The sequence below is a fragment of the Nothoprocta perdicaria genome, unplaced genomic scaffold (assembly GCF_003342845.1).
Source record: "Nothoprocta perdicaria isolate Ctin4 unplaced genomic scaffold, notPer1 scaffold_82, whole genome shotgun sequence".
NCBI lineage: Eukaryota > Metazoa > Chordata > Aves > Tinamiformes > Tinamidae > Nothoprocta > Nothoprocta perdicaria.
In genome coordinates, this window is record NW_020456110.1 from 1048854 (window position 1) to 1076119 (window position 27266).

Below are 27266 nucleotides of genomic sequence, written 5' to 3' on the forward strand. Positions count from 1 at the left end.
CCTGATCTAATATAATTTTTCATTTCTTTTTGCTGTTGTCAGATGACTGTGTCTTACGGATCACTCAACCACCTGAGAGCAAAAGCAAATCAGCTCTCTTTGTTATCACCTGTATTTTGCTTATCCTTGTCATTGGCGCCATTATATTTATCTGGAGAAAGTCACGAGCCAAAACCCAGGCTGCCCATAAAAAAGGCTACGAGAAGCTGACAAATCACTCCAAAACCTTTCCTGCCTACATGAACAACTCCCATGAGAGTACAAGCTATCAGGAAGATCAGGTGATCGAGTTCAGAGATCGAGATAATGAATTTGAAGATGATGATGACAACGATGATATTGTATACATGGGCCAGGATGGGACAATCTATCGAAAATTTAAATATGGACTTCTGGAGGAGGATGAGGAAGATGAGCTGGAATATGACGATGAAAGTTACTCATTTAGATAACTCTTCGCTAACTTATRGATCTTCTGTTGTCTTTCTTACTRAATTACATCAATTTAGATAAGTTGATTGTTATTTCTTAGCATGCTGAGCTGAAGATATTAGTTAATGCATATTGTGACAGCAAAATGGTTTCTGAAAACATTTCCTCCTAAAACTTTACATAAACTCTTGCTAGTCTTTTCAGCAGCACTCCMGATGTACACTAGTTAAGATGTTTCTGTGCATTTGTGTGGAGACAAAATCATTTCCCAATATATTTGTGTGTGTGCGCATTATAACTGTTAAAAAATTTCTTCAAACAGCACACGCATAAAGTGCCACTTTACTGTTTGCTACTTTGTGATTATAGCTCGACAGCAAATCATAACATTTTGCTGATTTTACTCAGTCCTTCTTTCTTGATACAATCTGGCATGTATGTGCCTCTCAAAGCTGACACATTTCACCTCAAACTTGTAGCAGAGTTCTCAGTGAAATTATGTATTTATGACATGATGCTGAAGATTTTAATATTGTGATTGTGACTATTTCAGATAAAACTCTACTGTATTCATTGTCTGTATGAAAAATATTTGAAGTGTTTTATAACATCATCAGCATCTGAGAAATCTTAATTCCAGTGGTTGCAAAGCTTAAATGATCTTTCATTACACACAAGCTTTCCTGTTTACTGCAGAAGAAAACATGACCTACATGTATGTTCAGGAAGGAAGGAAAACAAAAAGTCCTTGACTCCTTTTGTCTTTGTAACTACCTTTTCAGGATTTAAGGATATAAACAAAGAGCACTACTCAGGCAACTTTTGCATTTCTGTTGTAAATCTCTCAGGATGTTCTGATGATGTCTATGGGGATAATTAACACTTATTTGGTAAAGTAACCTAAAGGAATACAACAGTGTATTTTTTTTATCATTACAGAAGTGTAATTTATCTTGCAACAGATAAGGATGCTCTATATGGCCCCTTGCTGTGAAAGAATAAATTCTTTGCACAAAACTCTCTGTGAAGTATTATTTGTCACATTATTGCCAGGTGGGTAAAGCAGTGGTCTGATCTCGGAAGCCTGTCTTTGACCTCCTGCTTACTCAGAGTTCCTCTAGATATCCAGTAAGAATCATTTCTAAAAAAACTGAATCATTTAGACTTAGCTTTTCCACTGGCATTCCATGAAGGATACCTAATCTTTACGGTTCAAGGCATAAACAGAATCTTTTGTCCTAAACACCTCAGGACCCTTCTCTGCGTAAMTATAAAGGAGACCTATGGAAATGTTTCTCGCTTCTACTTTAAATGTTAATCTTTTAATCATAGTGCCTTCAGGATCAGAGAGAAGCACAAGATCRTGTGACGGATTATAAGCAACAAAGCAAGGACCTGTATTTATCAAAAGTAGGATAATACACAGCCACTTTGGAAAGACACATCTATCACTTCAAGTTCTTGTCTTGGGAAGCTCTACAGACAAAGCAAAGGAACAAAGAGAGAAACAAATCTATTCAAAAATTCAATTCATACGGCGAGGAGCAACACTATGTGTGGTATCCTCCTCTCCCACATTTATTTGAATAAGTAATACACTACTTTATTGTTTTAGAGGCTTACATAACCTGGCTGTAAGTTGGTGGTTTGACACACACTACCTGAAATCATCCCTATCAACTACAGGCTATATTTGAACTGTTACAAACCACTGCCAGAGGGGATATAAAAAGCAGTCACAAGTTCTGAGACTACTGTTTAAAGGAAAGTTTGATGTATTTAAGTATCCTGATTTGGTTTAGAAAAATAAGCAGACTTTACATTTTTAAAATGTTATTCCTTAAGAAATCTTTTTCTACATTTGTGCAAGGCAGATGAGTTAAAGCTATGTTTCTGAGGGTGCACCTAAGAAATTAGTAACCAAGTTCTTCTCAAATGTCCGTTCTCTCCAGAGCTCACCCATTCTCTCAGAGCTTTCAGCTTAGCTTGGACACATCTCTTCAGCTACATTTTGAGTTTAGCAGCTACATCATCCTCTCTCGCTTTTGAAGCTCTTCTGCTCTCCAGTCTGACACTCCTTCTTCCAGCATTCAGAGCCTTTAGAGCATTGTGGGGAATCCTAGACGCCACAAAGCAGAAGATACTTCTTATATTTGCAAAGTTGCACAGGAAAACCTAAAGCAACACTGACTAGGATAAAGCAGCGCTGTTACCTTCTCTCCTCCCACGAAAGCAGTCTTTTGGCAAGGGGAAAGAGAGGAGGAATTCAACCGACTGCTTCGATGAGATGCAGAACTGTTTTTCAGAAGCTTCAAGCAGAAGGAAGCGATTTTCAGAGCTTAACCAAGGAAAGAGATGCACTAATTTCTTCGCATGATTCTGCAATTTATATTACACATTTGGTTGCACAGTTCTTTCATGCTACTCCCTGCTTTCTCACTGCATACATCTAAAACCTTGATCCAATTATTCTGCTGTATGCTTTCTCCCTTTTCACATTACTTATCTCCACTCCCCAGATTTCCTTCTTTTGTTACTTAAGCCTAAATTCCTAATTTCCTCACTTGTGTGTCTCATCTTTAGGAAATAAAAAGTCACATAAAATATTTACATTGAATCTGGTCTTCTACTTGCATTGACAAATCTTAGTACTGTGGGGAAAAAAAAACAAACACAAACCTATGAACAAAGCATAGCAGAACCAAAAGAAAAAAATAATTACTGTAAGTTATATAATCAATCATATAACAACTGCCATTTGTAGCTATGTTTATAAAGCCTCAGGCTACTTTAAAAAACCTAACAGGTCATAAATCCACCTAAAAACTCCCATAAAGCAATTGATAACACAAATTTCTACACATCAACTATCAGGCGCTGTGTTCTGTTTACTAGTTTTTTTTTCTCGGTCCCTTCAGAAAAAACAAAGCCAAGAAATAAAATAGCTCTATAACAGAGCTACTTATTACATAAAAAAGATAATTTGGTACTTTCATCTCATTTCAATCCCTGAAAACTAGCAGAAAATCTAGAAGCCTGCAAACAGTAGCTTTTTTTAAATACCCACCACTAAACAGTAAAGGAACTTGAGCACTTCTAACTTTAAAATCCGTAATTCGAATGTGGATACTGTGGCATTGTAACAACTATCTCTGACAGATACCAGTAAACCAGTGCACCAACACGTAGCAATCCCTATGATATATCCACACCACCACAATATGTTACAGTCTTTCCGGATGTTACTTCAATGGTGTTGGATATACTTATGAAAATGTGTGTGTGTGTTTATATAGATATATGCATGTGTATATATATAAAAATACATAAACAGTCACTGCCAAGTGCTAATAGCATGAGGGGAGCTTTTTTCCAAAAGACGTCCAAGCCAGACAGATCRGTTTAAGACACAGGTTTGTTTCCCCTTCAGCAGCAGATAAGCCCTGATGACACGACAAACATATCAAAGGTTTAATAACTGAACAAGAACGGTAGAAAAGCAGGTAACTTCCATCCAAATTCTCAAAGACGCAAACATTTTTAAAAGGTTTTGGAAGAACAGGTAAAGACAAATCTACTTGTAACTTTCAGACTATGAATTCTAAGAATTGAGCGCTCTGAGGCCACGAATAATGCAAAAAGTCCAGGGTGCGAAGGTTTGCAGGTGTATTTTAACTTTTTTTTTAAACCACACTTAGTACTTTCTAAAGAATTTTTTTTTAGGGGGAGGCAATTGTTCTCACCAACCTTTACACAACAAGACTGACAACTAACTTGTCTGGGTATACCAAAGGAGAGCACTTTAGAAGCCTGGTCATTATCATAAGCCTCCTTAAATACAGAAATTACAGAACAGCAACACTGCAGTAACTTGATCATTACAAAACAACGTGGCAATTCTCACAAAATCGAGCAAGCTATTTCCAAAAATTGTTAAAACAGCCTAAGAAGTTTGTTAGACTAAGAATTTAAAAGGTAAAAATTCATATTTAAAAGAGTATCTACATACTGGTCTAGAAACAGCATCCTAGGAAAGATGTTGCATGTCAAAACAAGAAAAAAACATGCATTTTTTCCTGGAGAAAACTTTCAAAACTTATCTACTGCAGTTATCTACTGTATTTACTCAAGGTTATCAGATATATGCCTGTATCTGCTCAGAAGAACTGTCATCTCCCTTTGTCATACAAACTTATCAGGTGTGAAATGTAGTTTACTGATATTTTCCATCTTCAGTAGACATGTTACTACTGCCATTTTCCCCTACTCTTTTGCAAAAATAAGTTCAAAAATAAGTCCCTACATTCACAAGATTTACATGAGCTATTAAAAATAAAATCTATTAAGTTTTAATAACTATTATAATAGTATATATGTATATACACATATATGATATATACACACAAGATATATTTATGTATTATATATACACACACACTATTATTTTTATAAAAATGGAATAATTCTTGATGAAAATCAAATCACAGGCATCAGGTTTTAGTATGGCATTTAGTTTTAGAGAAAGTTAGACCACATACATTAAGAAACCCATCCCAAAGGAAAAAATACCAAGGGAACAAAAGCTGCATGTCTGTTCCTAGCAAGGCTCACATCTCAATTTTGAAMCAACCTATATAAGAAGCAAGACTTTCTGAGTAGATTAGGACTTATATTTTTTTCTATACATGAAGATAGGTTGCATTTTTAACATCTGCTAAGCACATCTTTCTCAGGCTACTAGGACCTCAGGTAGGTTAGTTCCACAGCTACTCAAATAAGACTGGTTTTGACTACATGCATTTAGAAAAAAAAAAAGAAAAAAGTCTTATACTGACTTTCTCAGGCTCACTTCAATTCAGAAAAAGAGTCCATATTTTATTTCTTTTTAATGTGAAATTATGAGATACTTACATTTCTCAGACGTCAGCATTTTAGAAGCTAATTCAGTCAAAACAAGATATGAAACCTCTTTATACCTCACTTGCTATTTGTACTTCTTCATATGCAAGGCACTACACATATCTACAGTTATCTTCTCTGTGATTCAAATATTGTGTTTATAAGTACAAAAAACAAGTTTCTTTCAGCCTCAGGAAGAATGTTAAGCACAATAATGAAAGAAATACCCATAGAATCTTTCAAAATACCCTAAGGAATATGCAAACAGAATTTGTATCACATATAATCAATCAGCAAACTTACAATGAGTAAAATTATAACTCTCAGTTACATTTCATTTATTCATGGTACAGTGCAGCAACATTAATTGAAATAAATAGTTATCTGGACATAATACAAAAATATAAGCCTTCATAAAGTTTACAATGTGCTAGGAATTATGTACTGAATTTAAATAACTGATATACATTTTTAAATAGCATGCATGGATAGGTACATAGCCAAATGAATGTAAATACATTTTCTGTAACTTGAAGACAAACTTAAAAGTAGGTTACTTCACTCTAGTCATAATTCATACTCCAGGTGAGATTTGTGAACAAACTAGCAGTTTTTCAAGTTTTCCTTTTGTCACCATTATCTGTGGTCCGCACTTTGGCTCCAAACCCAAATCAGTTCTGTATATCATCATTTATTAGCAGCTGAAGAAAAGTATTATTCATATACCAGCTTAAGGCACCATGGTTTCCACAGACACATGAAATCACTGGCAAGAACAATTTTTAAAAAGTGTATGACAGTTTAGCTATGATAAACCAAGTTTTATTCCTTAAATATGTTCTTAACATATTTTGCTGACTACTGCTTCTATGACTCCATAAATATAAAAACATAAGATTCTGACATAGTTTCAAACTCAAGAATATCCCCACTCTTTTCACTGGGAAGGTGTAAAAAGAAAAAGTCCCTTTATCCCCTTATAATAATACAGACTTTTAGAATAGAGTTTCCAATATATTAAAAGTCCATTAAACCACTTTTTTTTTTTTTTTTTTTTTTTTTTTTTTTAAGACAGCACTTTTTACAGCAGCTAAGTTAATTCTCTTCCTAATATTCTCTTACTAGGAAGTGAAAAACAAAACACACAAAAGTGTGTTGAAAACATCCAGGCAACTATCAGGACAAAACTCTCAGCAATTTGTAGAGTTAGACCTGTAAACCTTAGCTGCAGAGGTCAAAATGCTCTTTATTCTAACCAGTGCTTATATAGAAACCACTGTTGTTAACATCACTACAACAGATGAGCAATTCACTTGCATTTTACATTCCAACTTCAAGGTTGAAGTCAGTCATTTTATTGYCAGTATGGTGAACAGCCCATAGGTTATCCTCAACTCTCATAAGATATACCTATGAGATGAGGATATATGCAATCCTGCCTTTGGTGCCTCAGGGCCCAAAGAGCAGAAGTCTTGTTTACTGTTCTGCATCACCTTAGCCTGAACCTTCACAGTGCATCAGTTTTCAATCTGTCATTTGCTTAGTAAAGCACTTCCTCAGAAGTAAGCAGCTCCTACACTGTCATACATGCAATCAACTAGACAGAAGTGGATCTCTGATTTTCCAGTAACTCAATCAATGAGTAACAGTGATTAGCTCTAGTTTAAACAAACTCACAATAAATAATTTCAGTTAAAACGCTAGCTTCCACCACAATGGCTGTATAGTATATCAAAAATAACAACTACAGCGAATTATACTTGTTATTGTTGCRTAACAATTGATTTACTACACCACAGGTAAATTTTTGATTCAATCAGCATTAAAATTTTCTAAACTACTAGCTATAATTCAGATTCAAGAATGAAACTGACTAAAGAGTTTAGAATAATATTTTGTATGTTAGTAACAGACATTTGTCACTTAAGTATTTAACTTTCCACACCATGGGAGCAGAAGAGGTCACAATAAACTTTGGTCATGTTCTGCATGTGCTAAAATCATTAAGTAACTGAAAACCTTAGGATTCACAGTTTATCTACAAGACCTAAACCAGCCCCTCTGCGTTTTCATGTGACTGGTTTAATGATCAACTGAACAAGCAAGCAAGCTAGAATCATCTTGTATCTTTTTATAGTGTTCAGTTCCAACCTCAATTACACAGTGCAAAGAAAAGAGCTCCACAAAAAAAAAAATTATGAGGAAGAGCTGCGTTTAGTGATTGTTTACTATTTTGCATTCTGGCAGATGAAAGAAGTTGTCTYCTTTGAGTTTAAGTTGATCTGGTAAATCTAGTTGTCTTTTTGCTTCTTCAATGTCTTCCTGAATAGCTGAAATAAGTGCCTCTATAAAAGAGAAATGAGGATATTTAAAAGCTGAATTCTGAACACATACCACAAGTGACTATAACAGAACACTAGAAAACAATCACAAAGTCACAAAAAAATTACTAAAAAGTTTGAAAGGAAAAAAATCTCTGCAAAGTAAAGGAATTACTTTAATTATTCATAATCACAATWCTCCATCAAAATACTGAGGTAATTTTTAGACTGAAATAAGAACGAATTTTCTTTCGCGGGGGGGGGGAGGGTTAGGGTTAATTGATTCAATTTATACATTAGCTTTTAGTTAATAAAASACTTCTGTTTCAATGGCTAAGAGAGAAAACAGCTAGTGATGGACAGACAGACAGTGGTGACAAAGAACTTCCAATATTCAAGAGTAATACAATTAAGACATTGGTTTAAGGGATATCTGTAATACTGACCTAAAGAATCAAAGTTTTTTTCTGGTCGAATATATCCTGTAATGACTATGCTAAGAATTTCTCCATAAAAGTCTTCTTTGAAAGTATGGATTATGTGGGCCTCCTAAAGAGAAGCAAGATAGCACTTATTATGAGGAATTTTTAGGTCATCTCCCTCACTGCAAGAGCGTTCAACTAATACCTCTTCTTAAAATTCTCCCCAACACGTACCAAGAAAAACAAGACACATGCATTATGCAAGATTACTACGTTTTTCTTAATCTATGTTAGCAGAGAATTATATTTCACATGCAATTTAAGAAAAAAAAAATTCACTTTAGTGTTCTAGCTCAAAAAAAAAAAAAAAAAAAAAGAAAAATACCACCACCTATTGAAGAGGTATGATATCCAGGGCAGCAAATTACAAACAAAACATATATATTTTTCCCTGATCATGTTGATGAGCTCAAATAACTGTAATGATTTTAACTGAAATAACTAGTTTAAGGAGTTTCCGTAACTAAGTCATCAGAGACAGCATTCATGCCCAAACAAAAGGATTTCCTAATATCCACAATTAAAACACAGTTCTGCAAGACTCAGCAAAAGCACCAGATTCTGATAAGCAAGAAAAACACCACTTTCACAGCTCAGGATTTTTTGAATACTGATTCTGTATACCAAGTCACAGCATCATGTATTTGCATTCYATCATTTCAGAGAATGAAAAAGCATTACAACTTAAGATATCCCAGTATCTCCTTTTTTAAATGCAGGTGGCATTGTAAAGTATGTAAGGCTGTTACATTATGAATCATTTTAATGCTTTCAGAACCACTAAATTCAGTACAGCTAAATAAACAGAAGYTTAGTAGATATCAGCACCATGAGCAACCATTTTACAAATAAAATTAAACTTTTATTTGAAAAGTAGTTATTTAATGATGGGAAAAGTGAAGAATATGTTTTATTCATCTATAGCAGCATGTTCTCTGCCTACTGAGACTGCTTTTCAGAATACAAACATATGAGATGGACACAAAAAACACTTCTAAAAGCAAYCTTTCTAGATGTCATTTAGAAATCAAACTTTGCTCACCTTACTCAAAGCAAACATTTGTCTTAATTGTACAATCAAAATACCACACAAAGCAAAATTCTTACCACTGATTTCTTAATATTCTTATAGAAAGGATTCCATCCTATGCTCAAAACCATTTTATGCACATCTCCATTTCCAACACAGGCCCATCCATAGTATATACCAGTAGACATATCAGATGGAAAGCTTTCCACTACTTGCTCAGAAAAGTTAGCTGCAAAAATTTCGAAAAGCGTACATTTGTAAGTTAAAGACATCACAGAACTTCCAAACACTTAAAAGCTCAGATTTGCCTACAGGCTATTTACAAACAGAACACTGATGATGACCATAATGATATAAGGTGCCGTATGGGAAACAATAAATTACAGAAATGCATCACAGAATGTAATCCCTGTGGTAATACTAGAGCTAACAGCTCTGCTAACAATACTGTTTTTATGGTTCATTCTATAGGTCCTATGGTTCATTTTTRTGGTACATTCTATAGTTAAAATCAACACACTCAAGTAAATTATCCAGTCTGAATGCATATCACTATTATGTTTTCCACTGCTTTAATACAGCCAAGGAGGAGAGAATCAAGTTTCTCCTGCACTAGAGCCTCACTTTAAAAGTATGTGCTACTTAAATAATTATTTATTAAGCCATGTAAACATAAATGAAGTCATGATTGTTGTCACTTGTGATACAAGTGACACTGTGATATACAAGTGATAATGCTTACACACATTGCCTTTCAGAGTACCTAAATTTAAGGATATCTTTGTGGGCTTTCTTGCTTGTTTTCAAGAAAAACTATGTATCTAAAGTAGAATTCATCTCTGASTTCGGGGAGTTTTTCCTAGGTGAGGTCCAGCTTCTAAATCCCTGAGCTTTGCCCTTCGCTTCTCCTTCTGCACAGCTAATCCTGTGCCTTCCCAGGGCAGGGCCTCTTTACGGGCACGRGTATTCCCGAGCTTCCCCCTCGCAGCACAGGGCAGTGCGGGCGAACGCTTCCCGGCACCGCGCACGCCATCGTCACCGGGAGACTTAGCCAAAAGCGAAAAACGTTGAACAAGACACGGGGAAGTAACACAAAGGAGAGGGCGGAACTATAACCATTATTAAAAAATAAATAAATAAAGCCTCCCGAGTGAGTTACAGCTATTTATAGAAGGCGCCAGCGGTGGCAKTAAGCACCGCCGCTGAGGGCTGCCGGCCGCGCCCGCGCTGCTCCGCTCGCCTCCCACCGCAGCTCCCGAGCCCGGCCGCCCACACCGCGGACCCGAGGCCAGGGCGGGCCCCGAGGAGCCGCCGCTCACCTGTGGGGATGCCCAGCTCCTTGGAGCCCCTGCCGAAGCCCTTCACCACCTCCCCGCGGCAGAAGTACGGCAAGTGCTTCATGGCGGCACGAGGGCGGCGGCCGTTGGGGCCGTTAGGAGCGCGCGCTCACGCGGCCGCCGAGCACGAGGCGCGCGCGGGCCCCGCAGCGCCGCTTCCCGGCCGCGGGCGCCACCACGAGCGGCTGGGAACGGAGGGGCGCACGCGGAGCGCCTCGGCCGCCCGTTGATGGAACTGTCGGGCAAGCACCCCCTTCCCCCCCCCCGCCAGCCGCAGCAATGAGCTCGCCCTGGCGGCCCTGCGCGGCGCTCCGGGGCGGTGGGCGGCCGCGCGCATGCGCAGCGGCGCGCTGCAGCGAGGAGCGGTGCGGCGGCCATGGCGGCGCGCGGGCCGTGTCGGTGGTTCCGCCCGGCGCAGCGGGGCGCCCGGCCCGGCCCGGCCCCCGTCCCCTCCCGCCGCCGCCGTTTGACCCGGTGACGCACATCCCCACACCGGGCTGGGTGGCTCGAGCAACACGGCTGTGAGTTCCCCGCGCCCAGGTGATGCACAGGCCCAGGCCCAGCCCCATCCGTTAGGCGCGCGGGGACGTCCTTGGCTCGTGCTAACGGTCTCCGTTAGGCTTGCGCCCAGCTCTGGCCTGCCCAGCAGTTGCATGCAACAAAAATACAGCCTTTAGCGGTGCCGATGGCGACTTGAATGTSCGGAGTGTCTGCTGCCACACGTCGCTTTCCTTTTTTAACATTTAATGCTGAGTTTTGCATTTTTAATGCTGCACCCCTGAAGAAAACATTGCTAAACAAAAGTCATTTTTAATCCCCGGTAATTTCCCGTCCTACTCAAAGTCGCTCTTTATGTCATTGATTATGGCTGCGCAAGTTTTTCCTTTGGGAAAATGCATCCAGATGGAAACACTGATGTTGCATTCTCCATGTATACTTAAAGGAAAATGAAGGGCTAATTCTGCATTTTCTTTCTTTTATTCCCCTTTTCCAGTTGCTTTTCAAGTACCACAGCTAATTAGCAATTTTTTATTAGCAATCAATGAGTATGACCTAATCCTACTCAAATAAAATGAGTTTCAAATSGAGCTTCAAGTGTGCCGTTAATACTAGCTGTATTATGTGCAATAAAGTCTCCAGTACACAGCCGACAGTGTATGTATATGTAGGAATATATATGCYAGTAAGGTAAGGGGGCTTATTAGGGACTCTGTAGTGTGTTAAAAGCTATTTATATGTAAACATTTATCTTGAAATATGGCCAAGGTCCTTGAATTGCATTTCCAGTCATTGCTGATTATTCTTCTTAAGAACTGAGTTGTTAGTTTCGCCACTTTGATGTAAGAGTTACAAAAATGCTTCAGGARTTACCTTCTAGTTTGATTAGCTAAGCTTTCAGTGGGGAAAGCAGCCCATGTACGTATGACTTTTGCTATGATGCARCTGCAGTGCAGGTGTCCCCTAATCTATTTTAGTTTTGTGAAAACCTGACTGATGTGTAATGGCAAAAAGCATTGGCTGCAGCCAGCTCTTGGCAGCGAGCCCATGGCAGAAATAATTTTATGGTATATAGCTAAAATCATTAAAAAGCATAATTTCTACTCCAGATTTACCCTCTTCCTTTTTTCTTCTTTTTTTTTACCTTTTCTAATCCTAGTTGCGCACTATCCTTTTTTATGCTAACATCACCTTGTTACTTCATTTTGTGTAACTTTGAGTTCCAGGATTATTGTTTATGTGACTGTAGTTACACAGGATGCCATGGTGGTTATATGTATAAAAGAAGAGGAGGCGATCAGAAGATCTGAAAACTTCCTTGCTTTATAGGTTCTGCTCTGTGGGCTGACAGCCTATATAGAGAAAAGTGTTAAAAGTTGTTTTCTAGTAAGTGATACTTATTAACAGAGTTATCTTGGCCATTAAATCCAAATGCTRAAGTTGTTCCTTTTCTGCTTAAGGGCAGAACATTCCTGCAGGGAGTAAGACCYGCTCTCCACTGGCATTTTTCGCTTATTTCAGCTAAAGAGCAGCAACAAAAACACTAAACAGATACATTTCCACATCATGGTGAGTTATATTATGATTTATATTATGTAGTTGTTTATTTGTGTCTTGTTCTAAATTTTTAAAATGAATAAATCTTTTCAGAACACATTTTGATGTTCTTGGGATATCCACAAGGTGGCATATGATCTCTTCTGTTTTGGTATCTGCAGGACCTTGGGAAACATTAAGTCAAGGAAGGATTTATTTAAGAACTATTTGGTAAGTTACTTCACAACAGTTTAATAAATGASTGGTATCTCACTCTGTCAAGCAGTTGTAATATTTGTCATTATTCTCAGTCTTGGTGTTGAATTGCTGAGATCTTCTTAAAGCTTAGGCTATCCTTGGTATAGGACATCTTTTTGTTTTGTTTTTTGTTCTGGTGTTGTTCAGGTTAATTGCTCTTAGTTCAGATGGAAGATTTTGCATAGGTAGAATTTAYTTATCTGTTTTGAAATTTAGTAGAGTTGTTAGGTATGTTTCTTCAGAAAGTGTAATACAATTTTAGTTATGAACATGTCTGTGAACATCTCTCTGAGATATAGCAGAGAGAAGCAGATTATAGAGAGAACAGCAGATTAATATATTAATGGATTCATACCTGCAATTAGAAAAGTCAGGCACYATTTCAGACAACTAGAAAAGAATCTTTGTCCTGTGCTTATACAGCATTTTATACAGCCATTATAATCCGTGAAAATTCAAAAYGTTTCCCCAGTATACACAAAAACCAGGAAACCAAAACCAGAGCAGGTAACGTGTCACCCATGCAGGCCAGGGGTCAGCTTGCCCAACACATTGTGGCCTGATATTTCCTGTAATGGAGTTCATGTTGTTTTGTAATTCATCCTATGACGTGTATCACATTGCAGCTTCAGGCTAGAGCCTTTGTCTCCTGCTGCTGCATTGTAAATGAAGGCATTCCTAGGCATGGCTTAAGGTGAGATCAGGGATWTCTTGCTTTCTGGATGTAAAGGCAGGGAAAAGTAGCAATGAAATCTCTCATATRTACTAGGATATTTTAGAGTTGTCCTGGTCAAGCTGGAAAGTCTGGTAATATTGGGCTCTGTTGAAATATTCAACAGGTGGCTGAAAGAAAAGGGAGCCATGTAATAAAACTAGTAGTACTTTAACCAGCTCCTTGGAAAATTCTGTAATAAATGACAAAACTCTCATTGATTCAGGAGTTCAGTCCAAGGACACTCTGGCACTCCTTGCTCTTAGCAGGCTGCAACATGGTGATGAAATCAGGAGTACAAAGACATACACAAAACAGTCTTCCCAGAAGCTTGCCTAATAAACACATCTGCTTTGAAGGTGTTTTTCAGTATTCTGGTCTGAAATAGAAAAACAGGAGCTAATTTTTCTCACTTGCTTTGAAAGTGCTATCCTGTGTTTTGATCTGAAATAGCAAAACAGGAGGTCATTTTTTTCTTCTTTTCTTTTTCCCCCTCTGTTTTTTTCTAATAGCCTGAAGTGTTGTTCCATTTGGAAGAACCATATGTAGATTCAAGGTGTAATCACTAACAAGACTGTACTACATGACAATGCTGTGGACGCTGTCGTACTGCAGAATTGTTGATAAGCTTATGGTAATTTCAGAAAACCCTGGCCTCTACTCTTTTCATTATACTGGATAATATGTGTGAAGCAATAGCTGCTTGACGACTTACACATGCAGTTCAGACATTGCAGGGTTAACTGAAGTCATAAAGCTTATAGCAGCATGTTCAGAAGTTTTCCTCAGCTTTGGAATCACTTCTGTTCTCCCTAGTGCCTTTTTCCAACCTGTATCTTCAACTAGCTCCAAGAAATAGGAACAGCACAACTTTCAACTAGCTGAACTGCTTTCCATACATAGCACTATGTAGATAATTTATAGTTAACACTTGCAATTCCCTGCATTTTAAGTCTACACCTAGGCTTTCCTCCCAAAGAGCATTTAAAAAGATTTTGCAGCCTTCCCAATTTGTCCTTCTCCCAAGAATGGCTGACTAGGGGCCTCAGTTAAATAATAACTCTGTGATCTAACTAGCCCTCTCAGGCATTGCCAATTTGAATGTCAAAGTTGTTCATCACACAGGTTATTCCAGACACAAGTGACCCAAATTAAAGTGATGGTGTAACACACATTTTTCTGTAGGCATTATAAAAGCAATTCAAAGCCTTGAACACTGAGATTTCCGATCAACTACAAAAGGAAAGATATATTACAACCTAATTAATGGTTTGACACAATCTTCCTACTTTCTTGGTAGCACAAGTTTAACATGTCCTGACATCCTGGCCACCTTCTACCCCTAAACATGGCTGAATTAATTTTGCATTTGTTCAAGAGGCTGTGCCCCAAAATAACTCAGATTTTGCAACAAGTGGCACAGACTGCCCATATGGATCCCAGAACAAACCAGACAAGAGCAAGACTACAGGGGTCTTGGTGGAGTAGGTTGGGAGGTATTTGTCGTGTCGTCAGGAGCCTTGCAGTGCATTGTGGATGAGTGGGAATTAGGGAATTTGGGGGCATTTCTGCTTAGTATTCCTACAGAAAAGGCACGTGAGGAAGAAGGGCTAATGGGCTAGAGGMGGCAGGAAGCTCAGATCTGTCACAGGAGCCACAGGCAAATACAGCTGGATGAGTAGTGGATTTTTCAGCTCATTGTATATAACGAAAGCAGAAATAATTTTGGTGAGTCTTAATCATTTCTGATGAATTGGAAATAAATAAATACCAAAACGATTAAATTTTGATAAACTTYTTGGCTTTTAATTCCAAATTGTATTTGCAAAGAAAGAAAGGCAAAGATGTTAAGACTGGAATAACAGGGCAGTGTCTCCTGGCAAACAACCTGTTAGAAGGGAGGAAGCTTAAATGGGAATGAGCAGAGAGACAAAAACAGCAGATGTGTGATGCTTGTGATACCACAAGTCTGRAAACACCTTATAAATTAAGTAAGCAGTATTATTTATAAAGTAAGCCATCTTGTCAAAGCCATCCGTTTTCACCACAAGAACTAGCACAATGATTAAAGGAATTAAAAAAAAAATCAGTGACCACTAGACTCATTTTTGGAAGTCATGCTCAGAACGAATCCTCAAAACCACAGGGCCCTTATTGCCCCCATAGTAAATATGCCTTTTTTAAATCCAGGAATGCCCTGCAGAGGGTGCCACTGTTACTGCAAGTAGAAGAAAGGCCACATTAAGTTCCCRGCTGCAAAGGTTCTTTGCTCATGCAGTGGCACTGGAAAGGGAACATCAGCATGGTCATGGTGGTGACTCACACAGCAGGGAGAAGGGAACAAAATGGCCACAACATTTTTTTTCCTTTTTTAGCTTGTTCATTACTAGCGCTTCCTACCTCGCCTGGGCTGTGCCTTGCTGTGATTAGCACAGGTCTTGAGCAACATGTTGGAAAAAAGGCTGCCATTTCAGCCCACTCGCACTCTAAGCAATGACTGAGCAAACAGGACGGATTCCGTCTGGGTTTTCTCATTGCCAGAAGCAGCCAGGAGATGGTGCTACACCTCTCACTGCTGATGTGGGGAGTGCTTCCCAACCACGTGGGGCGATTCCTGCATGTTTTGCAGCACAGCCATCCAAACAGGTCAGCAGCCTCCTTCCCGAGCAGCATTGCAGCCTTTGGAAGGTAAAGCCCTAACCTTTGCTGCCTGCGGGGAAGCCCTCCCTATTTATCTGCAACCACATGTTTTCCTAATTTGGGGAATATTCACCTAACAGTGGCAGAAGGTGCTGGCCATAATTTCCAGTCTTGGCATTTGATCCACATCCCAGTTTTTGAGTGCACGACTGCAGGGCCCCTTGGGCAGCCTGACCGGCTGTCCTGCTGACAGGGGGTGACGCAGCTCCTACCACATCACCCTCCTCCACCTTCACCTGGCCCAGAGGTGCCCTTCCCACCTGCAGAGTGTTCTCCATGCTCCAGCCAATGCCACACATGCAAAAAATATATAAAAAAAGGAAAACAGAATTAATACAAGACTGATTTCTCTTATTTGGGCAAGGGGAACGGGAAAGAAGAAAACAGAGGATAAAACCCTGTAACTAAGATGGGAGTAAAAAATTATGGTCTTGCCTCAAGTGATTCTTCCAAAATGATTTCCTTCTAGCAATGACACAGCACACACTGCAGCAATAATGATTGCATAAACATGAGCAGTGAAGTAAAGCAGATGAAGTGTAAAACCACATTCTTAAAATCATATGTGGATTTAAACAAAAGCTCAAACAAGGCACATTTCCTCCAAGGTTTTTCTCCACCCGTGGACAAGGAAGCAATATGTAGAAACAATAAGAAAAAAAAACAGAAAAAGGAAAAAAAGTTATTTTTCTTCACTCTGTTCTTCCCAAATCATTTCCTACTGATGTAACACTGAGCACAACTGCAACATGTGCTGTCTAACTAGAAACACATAAATATGAAAGGACAAAGGTTGTTCCTACGGTCAGGGGCTGCTAACAAAGAACAACAGTCATTCTATCCATGTGTTTCCTGATCTTTTTGCAACCCATCACGCACGGAGGGTTTGCATCCTGTGATAAGCAGTTACCGACCATACCACTAAAGAAGGTGTTACAGAACAAAGCAGCCCTACTGCAGTTCTTAGGAGTGATGTGTTAAAGCAGATTCATCATTCCACGTAACTCCTTCGGAAGTCCTATGAGAATGGGACTTCAGAACCTTTCATGATGCTTTTTTCCTCCTTGCCTTCCAATTTCCCCGATTTTCACCAGGCTCTTTACAAGGTATTTTATCAATGAMCAAACTCAGTAATGATGAGCATGCCAAAGAGCTGGACTCGGTGACGTGGGAGCCAGCAGATGCAGGGCTGCCAATGGGCAGAATAGGACCTCTGGCTCAAGCACCATGTCCGGTAGGTTTCATTCCTCCTCAGTCCATCCGGGAGCACGGACATTTGCACCGTCGTCTCCCCAAGCGCGGCTGGTTGTTCTCCAGCTCCAGAGGGAGCGCAGGGCGCAGTTTGAGGGGGCGCAGTTCTGCGAGTTACAAATAACAATAACTTCCTTCCCCGGAACAAAGCAAAAAAGATTCTTACTGTAATTCCACACAGTTTTGAGTCATGGAGTCTCAATATGTGCTAGGCTATTCAGTGCCAGGCTGTTAAGCCTACTTTAACTTACCGAACTAATCACAGAAGCTCTGTTCTTTTTTGTTTTTCATGGCCATCATGAATGGAATTCCAGACAGATAGGTTTAAAAAAGGTGTATTTTGTTTGTCTTCTTCTACTGAAATGAATCAGAGGTTAATAAATGCTGTTATGAGTTTTGCGCAACCTCATACTGAGAACGTGTATACTAAAGCTGAACAGATATTTTGAGGCATTGCAAAATATTTATAATAAAAAGGATATAGTATTCTAAAGAACTTTTAATAATCCTTCGCTTCCTTCTTCTAGAGAAAGAAAAACTAAATCTGTTTAGTTTTCAGACGATATCTTTTCACATCAGATAAGCAACTCAGACTAGTATCTTTTCACATCAGATAAGCAACTCTAACATTCATTGTCTGTCTCTAGGATTAAATAATAAGTGATAAATAATAGAAGAGGAAACATTAGAACTACTTTTAGAGAATACCAAATTAAAAAAAAAGACCTGCCTTTTCCCCCTCTTCTTTTAAGGGGAAACCAAGCCACAGAATAGAAGTTGCAAAAAGATCCCTTTTGATTAGACACTTGTTTTCATGCTAGGAGGTAATACTGCCTATAGCAAACCTGTTCACTAGATTTAATGTTTCTGAATCGGTTGCCCTTTGCAGGAAATACACACCAAATGATTCAAAGGTTCAATACACTCTTGCCTAAGAAAAATCTTAGGCATGTAGCTGTGAAATAGCCACTTGCCACAGTCAGGCCACCTCTGCTTTGGCTAGCCCGTCCTTGGTTGCATTGCCCTGTCCATGGCAGCTCGCTCTCCATGTCACTCCTCAAAACCCACCTCATACTTTTAATCCTCAATAATGTCAGATTAATAAATAAGTAAAACCCAGCATCAATGGACTTGTGCCATGTACATAGGCTTGTCAGTACCACGCTATCTGCTTTCCCCTCGGTATTATGCAAAGCTTATTAATGAGCTTATTAATGAGCTGAGACTTTGCATATATAAGGTTTCAGAGTCGTTTGTAACCTCACCCAAGGCAGTGAGAGCACTCCATGGTGCAAATTCTGCTCAATGTGAGTGGTATTACTAAGTTTCGTGTCTCCTATTTACTTTTCAGAGATGAACACAGAAGTTCAAGGTAGATCAATACTTCTTACAAAGCTGAGTTCAACTTGGACTGTAACATCCCACACTATAACATTACTTCCTGCTGAGCAGGAATTTAATCAACTGCTCTAGCCACTTCTCTTTTAGCTTTCTCATAGACTTGTGCCAAGGACATGCATTAGTGAACTAAGAGGCGAAAGGCTAACAAAAGACAATTGTTCACCTGAGCACTCAAAATTGCTGCCAAGTTGGTATCAAATTGTTTATGTCGGTTGACTAGTTTTTAAATGAATTTCAATGCTATGTTTAAACAAAAAGGAGTGAATGTCAATACAGAATTGAAGGCTCTTTCCACTGCAGCCCTTAGAACACTGTTCGATTAGATAAAAGTAATTTACTACCTTCTTCACAAGTACTTCTTCAAATATATCTGTATCAGACATTTACAGTCACCTCACCTGTCCAGGGTTATTTTAACTATCATGAAGGATTTTTGATCAATTCTCAGTCAACACTAGAACAAGTTAAGTGATTTGAAACAAACCTCCCTTACTCGAGACAACATGGAGAAGAAAACAGTCTCTGACTCCTGGGTATTTTCTGAGTAACTAAATCTGAGTGTGTTCATAGCTAATCCCATTTGAACCTTTTTCTTGTGAACACTGTACTGTCCTGAGGTACAGACTGCTGCCACAATGACAGATGTAACAATTTTAACACTAAACAGAATGTCTAATGGTTTAAATTAAAGTACATCAACCAGGAAGCTTTTGTGAAGGACAGGATTTCTCTTCCAGATGCCCAGATGCAATTCAGATCTTCCTAGGTAAGTCTTGAGAGAGAGGTTTTTTTTTTTTTTTTTCAGGATGACAACAACCCCACTTCCCAGCAGAAACATASATCACTCTTTGGCACATGCCAGCAATATGGGAGCTTAAAACACATAAAAATATTTATTTAAAATATTTTTCACTATAGAGCAAGCCACTGAATTTTTCTTGCAGAGCAGTTTTTGTTTACAGAGATCTTTCCTGTRCAGGACTGTCTTGTTTTTCAAGAGATTGCCAGCAGTGTCAAGGTCTCTCTCAACTTTCGATAGGGAAAAAAAAAGGGTTTKGAGGGCTAAGAATCTCTTAAGAACAAATGTGATCACGGGCCTCTAAAAGTGTGATATTGAGAGCTCTGAGAGCAAGAAATGAAACACTTTCTTAGACATCTTACTCTAACTCACCAAAGGGTAAATTCTTCTTATTCTCTCTGCCTCAAAATAGCACCATATACCAACACTACAGAATAAAAATTAAAAAAAAAAAAAAAAAAAAAAAAAAAAAAAAAAAAAACCCAAAGAAAGCACAAAAAACAGGTAAGTATCACAGATGAGCAGGAAAACCTATTTTAAGAGATCAAGTAGGGTTTTTTTTTTAATCTTATGAAGGGTCAATGAAGCTGCTGGCAAGTAATGTGAGGTGATAGGATTTTTTTCTTGTATTTCTGGCTATTGAGGTTTACTCATAATTGATATTTAGGTAATGATACACATTATGATCAGATTGCACAGAAAGAAATGTGCTAAGTACTCTTGACCTATAAAGAAGGAAACTGTTAAGAGGCATCAGTCACCTATGAAGACGCTTTTCAAGTCCTTAACAAGTGACTTGCATTGTGTAATAGTAATAAAGTCTTCAGGATGATCTTGTTCAGCATCTTCCTTGGACAGAGCTAAGACACTTGAACCTGAAAAAAATGTCTTCAGAGTATCCAAATTTATACTTAAAATAACAAAAAAGTGGTGAGTTGCCAAATATAAATAGACCAGCCTATAATTAGGACCCCATTTTAACCCTGGAGCAGAACAATAATGGAGTACATTACCAAACCACAAACTTCTGGGAATGTAAAGAAATGAGACAGATTTGAGACTTAAGTCTTAAAAATTCAATCTGGTGAAGTTAGAAAAAAAACAGTTAAAAGACCATATAAAATGTAGAATGAAATACAGATCAAAGCACTTTCTGTCCTTTTCTGTCTTTTTGGCAAATACAGTAAATATACTACTTTCTGAGATAACAGATAAAAAAGCCTGCAGTTCGAAAAAAAAAAAAAAAAAAAAAAAGAGGTATATCCAGACTCACTGTAAATAAGTCTTTTAGATTTATGGGGTGATGTCCAACTGTTACAAATAGGTAACAATCAGATCACACACTGGGGAACAACTCTTAGAACCAGTTCACATGTATTACACATACAAATMCAACCAATGAAATAGAAAGCTTATGATGTCCTTAGGGAATGGAGTACCTTGTCCAGCTGGAGAATACCAGTCAAAATATGTTATTCAGTTGATGCAGTAGAACAAACTCCCACAGGAGTGCCTAAAAATTCCTATTTCTAGCGTTTCCACATACGGTGTACTTTTAAGAAACTAGTGAACAGGGTGGCCTGGAGAGGCAGGTGAATGTCCTGTTTCCAGTTGAACAAATGTTGATAAGGAATAGAAGACCTCTGAAAAATCACAGGATCACAGAAATGCATAATGGTTGCGGTTGGAAGGGATCCCTAGAGATCATCTAGTCCAACCCCCTGCTCCAGCAGGGACACTCAGAGCACGGGGCACAGGGTGGCATCCAGGCGGGTTKGGAAGATCTCCAGAGGAGACTCCACAAAAATGTTCATTTTTTGTCCCCGTTAACAGAGCAACCTTGCTTTAAGATACATACACAAACACAAAGAAGAAGAGAAAGGATAATAGAATGAAAAAAAAATAGTTTTCCCAATTTCACAGAAGTATGAGAGAACATCATAAAGAAGGTGTTAAGGTGAAATCCTGAGTAGGTGCTGAAAGTTTGCTTAAGAAGGAGCAAAGTAGAGACGAAAGTCCAATACTATACACAGGCAAAGAATGTGTATAGATGGATGATTCATAACTGGTATTAGTGGTATGGATATGCTGAAAAAGAAGTGTTGATACTGCATTATCTTTATTTCTAAGAGTAAAAGTATTGGAGAATATAGCATGAGATCCTTCTAGCTAGATATGACATCCCAATAACCCAGAAAGCTGCAGCATCTGCAAAATGCAAATAGGCAACTTGGAACCAAGCTACCAGTTTATGCAATTACTGTTGGTAAAATATGGTCATTGTAAAAATCTTAGAATTAAATAAAAGATGCTGCCACAATATGATTAAAGGATCACATGAGTTTATACATCAAAGGGAAATACATGTGTATCTAGCAAAGTCAGAACACAATAAGCAATGAAGCATTGTATTGTGAAATCATTCTTCACTGCTGTGGCTATTGAACAATAGACCACCTTTCAGTTGGAGGGGAGGTGAAATGAGACTCCAGTTCAGAGTCCTGGAAAAGTCAAAGGCTGACAGAAAATCAAAGGAAAGGCTTGAGCAGGGCATTATAGATGCAAAGTCTGCTCTGTGTCTGTAGCCTTAAGTCAGATCACATTAAAGACTCATGAGACAGGGCTATGCAATTCCTGAAATCCTTCAAGAGGTAGGAAAGAAAGAAAGACAAAATAGAAGGTAATTCAGAACTCCCTGTGAATATATATGTATATAAATGTGTGTGTATTTATACACACAAACACGCAAATTACTGTTGTTTATTTTTACTTTGGGAGAGGGTACTTTTTAGAACAACTAGTACTTTGAGTAATTGAAACTTGGGGAATTTTGATAGGTTGAATTAAGTTTTGTTAGTGTCCCAGCTCAGTGTCCCAGGAGGATCTTGACTGGTGCACCTTATGGTTTAGGTTTCCTGTGGTTAAAGCACAGGCTTCTCTCATTGCTCCGTCTGGAGAAGGCAGGGCGAGATGGAACCTTTGGTTTCCCGGGCAGACTTCTAACCTCTTGAAGGCAATCAGCAATCCAGGCCTTTTAACTGAATAAGAGTAACAAAAAATAATCCAAAGGCCACAGTGGGAGACCCCTAATTCATCCATTTTTCTGCTTTACAGTTAATTTGGGTAACTCAAGGCTGCAATCCACTCCATTTCTATTTTCAGTTCTGTAATTACGACTCACTGCCAACTAGGGTCTTGAAAGCAGGTTGTCCTAGGGTGGCCTTGAAGCATGTCAACTTGTGTAAATGCACAATGAGTTAAAATAAAGACTAGTTCAAACGTGTACTGCAAATGCTCTGAAAAGGAAAATTTGACTTTCCCTTATTAACTGTGAGCTGTGAGTTCTGTTTGTTCCTGCAGTTGAGCACTCATCCATTTCATAAAACTTTTTGTTCTGAAAGGTAACACGCTACAATGCACTTGAGGTGTATTTTCTTGTCAGGGTGGACTACAGGTTTATTCRTTCTGTCTTACAGATGGGATGATTTTTAGGGGCATGATCACTTTCTTCAGACTGTTTTATTTCAATGTCATGCCAGCAGTTCAGGTAGATACCCCTCCTCTGATTCCTGTGGAGTTAAATTGATCAGACACATAAATTYATGATAGTGATAATCTTAAAGAGTCAGCAGAAACGCTATTAAGATTATGAAATGGTAGGCTAATGTCTGGCTTCTTAGGAAAAGGAATTTTGTATTTCTTAAAATTGGTACAATTGAATGGATAGGAGAATCAATGGTTAACAGTAGACTTAAAAATTGTTTGTACCTCAAACTTCTGATAGAAAATTTTTAACATTTTAACATTTTAAAATGTTATATAATTCTATTTTATATATAATATAAATAAATATATATATATAAAAAATTCTATTTTTTCCCAAGAAACAGCATCAGAATGTGGAGGCACCTATCAGATGACAAATGAGGTAGTAATATCAATTTAGAGCAAGTTTACCTGTGAGACAAGTGTCACCCCAGTAGAAATATATTTAACGAAATATATATATTTCAGGACAATAGAAATACTCTGAAATTGTCCTGAAATACTCTCAACCATATCTACATATGCTCAGCCATGCKCAGGAAACTGGCCATGTTCCTGAAATTTAGCTTAATTATGTTGTTTGTATGCTGGATTGCTGGTCTTACCATGCCTGTTAAATATTCATGTAAAATCTGATTTCATGCTACCTGATCAAGACTTACAACAAAATCAATGAGGTATTATACATTTCTGATGTTAGTGACTTTGCTTCTTGTCCATTTTGGTCTATATTTTTCTCTAAATTCCTCATTTTCCATTATTTCATTTTATTTCCTGAACAATATTTCCAAATCTTGAATGAATTCTCTCTTTTTTTGGTCTCTCTCTTTTTTGCTTAATTTTGTTTCACAGATGTCACAAATTTGCGTCTCCCGCTCCTCTACCACACAGCAAGGAGCACCTGGGCACTCTACCCTCAGCATATTCCCGCCTCAAGATTAGAAGTTTGAGAGCAACTGGGCGAACCCCCTTTGTCCATTTCTTTCAGGAAGAGTTATCATGAAACCGTAACTAAAACTATGCATGAAACCGTGAAGCTGTGATAAACAAATGATGAGATTTTGCAAGCCCAACCATTCAAGTCTAGTCATGTTAATCTGAGAAACTCCACCTTCTACCTGATCAAAAACCGGAGGACAACGTACATTATACTTCAGCCTTATGCACAATGTAATTGTTTTCAGTAATGACTTAATAGTTAAAGCTTTTTATGATTTTTTTTAATCATTAAATAAAGCCCTGGAATGCCTGCAGAATGTCTTATTCTGCTGCTCATTATGAAGGGTTAAACAGGATGCTTGGAGCTTATGAAAGCATGACATTGCAAGATGTAAGATGTAACTGAGTTCGTGGAAACGTGACAWTGCGAGAAACCACTTGTATTAGCATAAGATAGTGCTATCTGCCCTGTCAGTAGGAATGGGAGCATGAAGATAAGAACAATGAAAATTAGCATAAAAAGCTCGCGCTGGAATGCTACGGGGTCCGTTGGCGGAACCCCTGCGTGGGATGAGCCCGGACCCCAGCTAGCTGGTATTATTATCTTTACCTTATTTCCAAATAAACCACGACTCTGAGAGACTCTCTCGATGGTGGTTTTGTCCTTCTCTACCGATTCGAAGAACGGACCTAACAATTAATTCCCTCAGCCTATGTCCTGTCTAACGTCATCCTCATTGTGAGAGGGAGAAGAACATTCCAGTGCTACTGATCTGATAGTATCTTTATTCCGTAAAATATATCCCATCTTAAAGGATGCATTTATTTGAATTAAACTGAGTTTTGAATTGAATGCAAACAACCATCATGTTTGTAAAAGCTAAGATGCATTTTTAGCCAAATTTGACTGGTTCTTTTCCATCTTACCTGCTATAATCATTTTATGGAGGAATATCACTTCTTCACTACTTTTTCTTGTTTTAGATAGGTTCATAGTGGACTGAACCTGATCTTTACCTACATTACCTATCTAAGTGTTAACCATCTAAAATTTTGGAGAGCATTTGTAAAAGTTTTGGTACCTTTCGAGTATTGGGAGGAGAGTGGTGGTTGGTTGGTTGTTTTTGTAAATTTTATGAATGTTTGATGGTTTATGTTTGTAAACGTGCATGCAGACCCCGGGATAACCCTTAGGGGTGTCCATGTATCATCCACCTGCATCCACATGTGTCTGTGGATATATGATATATATGGATATATGATATATGGATACATATATGATATGATATATGGATACATGGATACATGACCGGAGGGGCCGCACGTTTGGCACAGCTCTTGGTATCACCTCGGGYACTGTGTTGGGCCCCACAGCAGCAAGTCAGGGACAGCAAGTCAGGGACACGGGCGGCCCCCAGAGCACTCACTGGGTCCCGCCTAACACATGAGGGGAACTCAGCCCCCCATAACACTACTCACCACATTGCAACGCTGGGACTCTCCTGCTGGCATTTTAGCAAAAGAAAAAACATATAAATTTACCCTGTCTTTGACTCCTCTCAGCGCTCTTGTTCATGTGCAGGACCCAGGGGACCCAGGAGTTACCAGGTGTGCTAGCAGTGCCACAAATCCGTGCTCTCTACTGAGGAAGCCGGTAGGAAATCTTCATCTTCAAGAAAAGCAGTTTTTCACTTTCATTGAGAACTTCGCTTACCAATCACTACTGGTTTACAGAGAAAATATTGCACATTTTAATATTGTGTAATACTTAGTATATTAACATATTTTTAACATCCCATGTGCCACAAGTGGGGGACTTGCCCCTCCACCCCGTGGGAGCAATGATGCCTGCCCCATCTCTAGCAGTGTTACCGACATAGTGAAAAGAGGAAAAGAGAGAGAAGGGGGTCAAGGCGCGGCGCGGAGGAGCCCATGGGTGGAGGAGCGCGGGGCGGGCGGGCCGCGGGGCGGAGCGGAGCGGGGGCCGCAGCCCGGGGCCGGCCTGCGGAGCGTCCCCGCCGCGGAGCGAGCCGAGCCGAGCCGAGCCGAGCCGGACCGAACCGGGCCGGCTGAACGGAACCGGGCCGGCTGAACCTGGCCAGGCCGGGCCGCGCGGTGCAGGTGGGAGCTGCGGCGGGAGCGGGAGCCGCCGGTCCCGGGGCGACTTGGCGCCCCCCGGAGCGGCGCGGGCGCCGCCAGGCAGGTGCCTGGGCACCGAGGGACCGAGGGAGGGAGAACGAGGTGCCTCGTCTTGCTGCTTCCCTCCCTTCCCGTCCGCCCATAGCCCTTCTTCCCCGCGCTTCCTTTTGCTTCTTTCCTTCTTCCTCCCCTCCATCCTTTTTACTTCCCTTTTTCTTMTCTTTTTTTTCTTTCCTCTTCTTTCTTTCTTTCTTTCTTTCTTTCTTTCTTTCTTTCTTTCTTTCTTTCTTTCTTTCTTTCTTTCTTTCTTTCTTTCTTTCTTTCTTTCTTTCTTTNTTTCTTTCTTTCTTTCTTTCTTTCTTTCTTTCTTTCTTTCTTTCTTTCTTTCTTTCTTTCTTTCTTTCTTTCTTTCTTTCTTTCTTTCTTTCTTTTCCTCATCCTTTCCTTCTCTCTTTCCCCTTCTTTTCCTTTCCTTTGTCTTTCCTTTTTCATTTCTTCCTTTCCTTTTTTCTTTCCTCATTATTTCCACTTTCCTTTCTTCCTTCTTTCCTTTTTCCTTTGCTCATTATTTCCCTTTTCCTCATTATTTTCTTCTTTCTTTCTCACCTTCTTACTTTCCTTCCTTTTTCTTTCCCTGTCTTTCCTTCCTCCTTTGCCCCTCTTTCCTTCCTTTCCTCCCCCACTTTCCTTCCCTCCACTTTTCCATGGTCAGACGCAGCAGTCAGTGTCCGGCAGCTCATACGGGCTGCAGGGAGCTCACAGGAGGTTGGTGGCCACCACCGCACCCGCCTTGGAGATAGGGAGAGGACTCCTCCAGTGCTCCTGAGGTGTCACCCTACTGGGTGGAGTGTTTCCTCCCCTCCACCCACCTTTTAAACTGGCTGGAGCAGGGAACACCCTGACAAAACTGCCTTTTTCTTAATAGCAAGGCTGTTGAGGAGGTTGTAAATAGTTTTTTTGTGACCCAGGTTGGACAGAGGGTTCAG

The 27266-nt window shown here is 39.3% G+C and overlaps 2 protein-coding genes and 1 long non-coding RNA gene across 7 annotated transcripts in view; 2 read left to right on the forward strand and 1 right to left on the reverse strand.

Moving 5' to 3' along the window:
- The window catches only part of PCSK5 (proprotein convertase subtilisin/kexin type 5), a 234316-nt gene extending 233760 nt beyond the window's left edge, over positions 1–556 (forward strand). For both annotated transcript variants that reach the window (XM_026051995.1, XM_026051996.1), the window contains one exon: positions 43–556. In XM_026051995.1, coding sequence (XP_025907780.1) covers positions 43–452 — 410 coding nt within the window. In that variant the 3' untranslated portion in view covers positions 453–556. The remainder of the gene's footprint in view (positions 1–42) is intronic.
- Positions 557–5830: 5274 nt separating this feature from the next.
- On the reverse strand, positions 5831–10566 carry RFK (riboflavin kinase). Its single transcript, XM_026052015.1, has 4 exons — positions 10484–10566; positions 9242–9393; positions 8099–8201; positions 5831–7676 (listed from the first exon to the last, which is right to left on the reverse strand). Exons 1-4 carry the CDS (start codon positions 10563–10565, stop codon positions 7546–7548), a joined length of 468 nt encoding a protein of 155 aa, XP_025907800.1. The 5' UTR covers position 10566; the 3' UTR covers positions 5831–7545.
- A 392-nt stretch (positions 10567–10958) lies between these two features.
- On the forward strand, positions 10959–24784 carry LOC112958212. Of its 4 annotated transcripts, XR_003251386.1 has the most exons (5): positions 10959–11041; positions 12460–12568; positions 12650–12766; positions 14018–14139; positions 24055–24784. It is a non-coding gene; the product is annotated as an uncharacterized LOC112958212 (long non-coding RNA). The 4 variants fall into 4 exon arrangements; XR_003251387.1 differs by lacking the exon at positions 14018–14139; XR_003251384.1 differs by lacking the exon at positions 24055–24784 and having other exon boundaries at positions 14018–14872.
- Positions 24785–27266: the final 2482 nt, after the last annotated feature.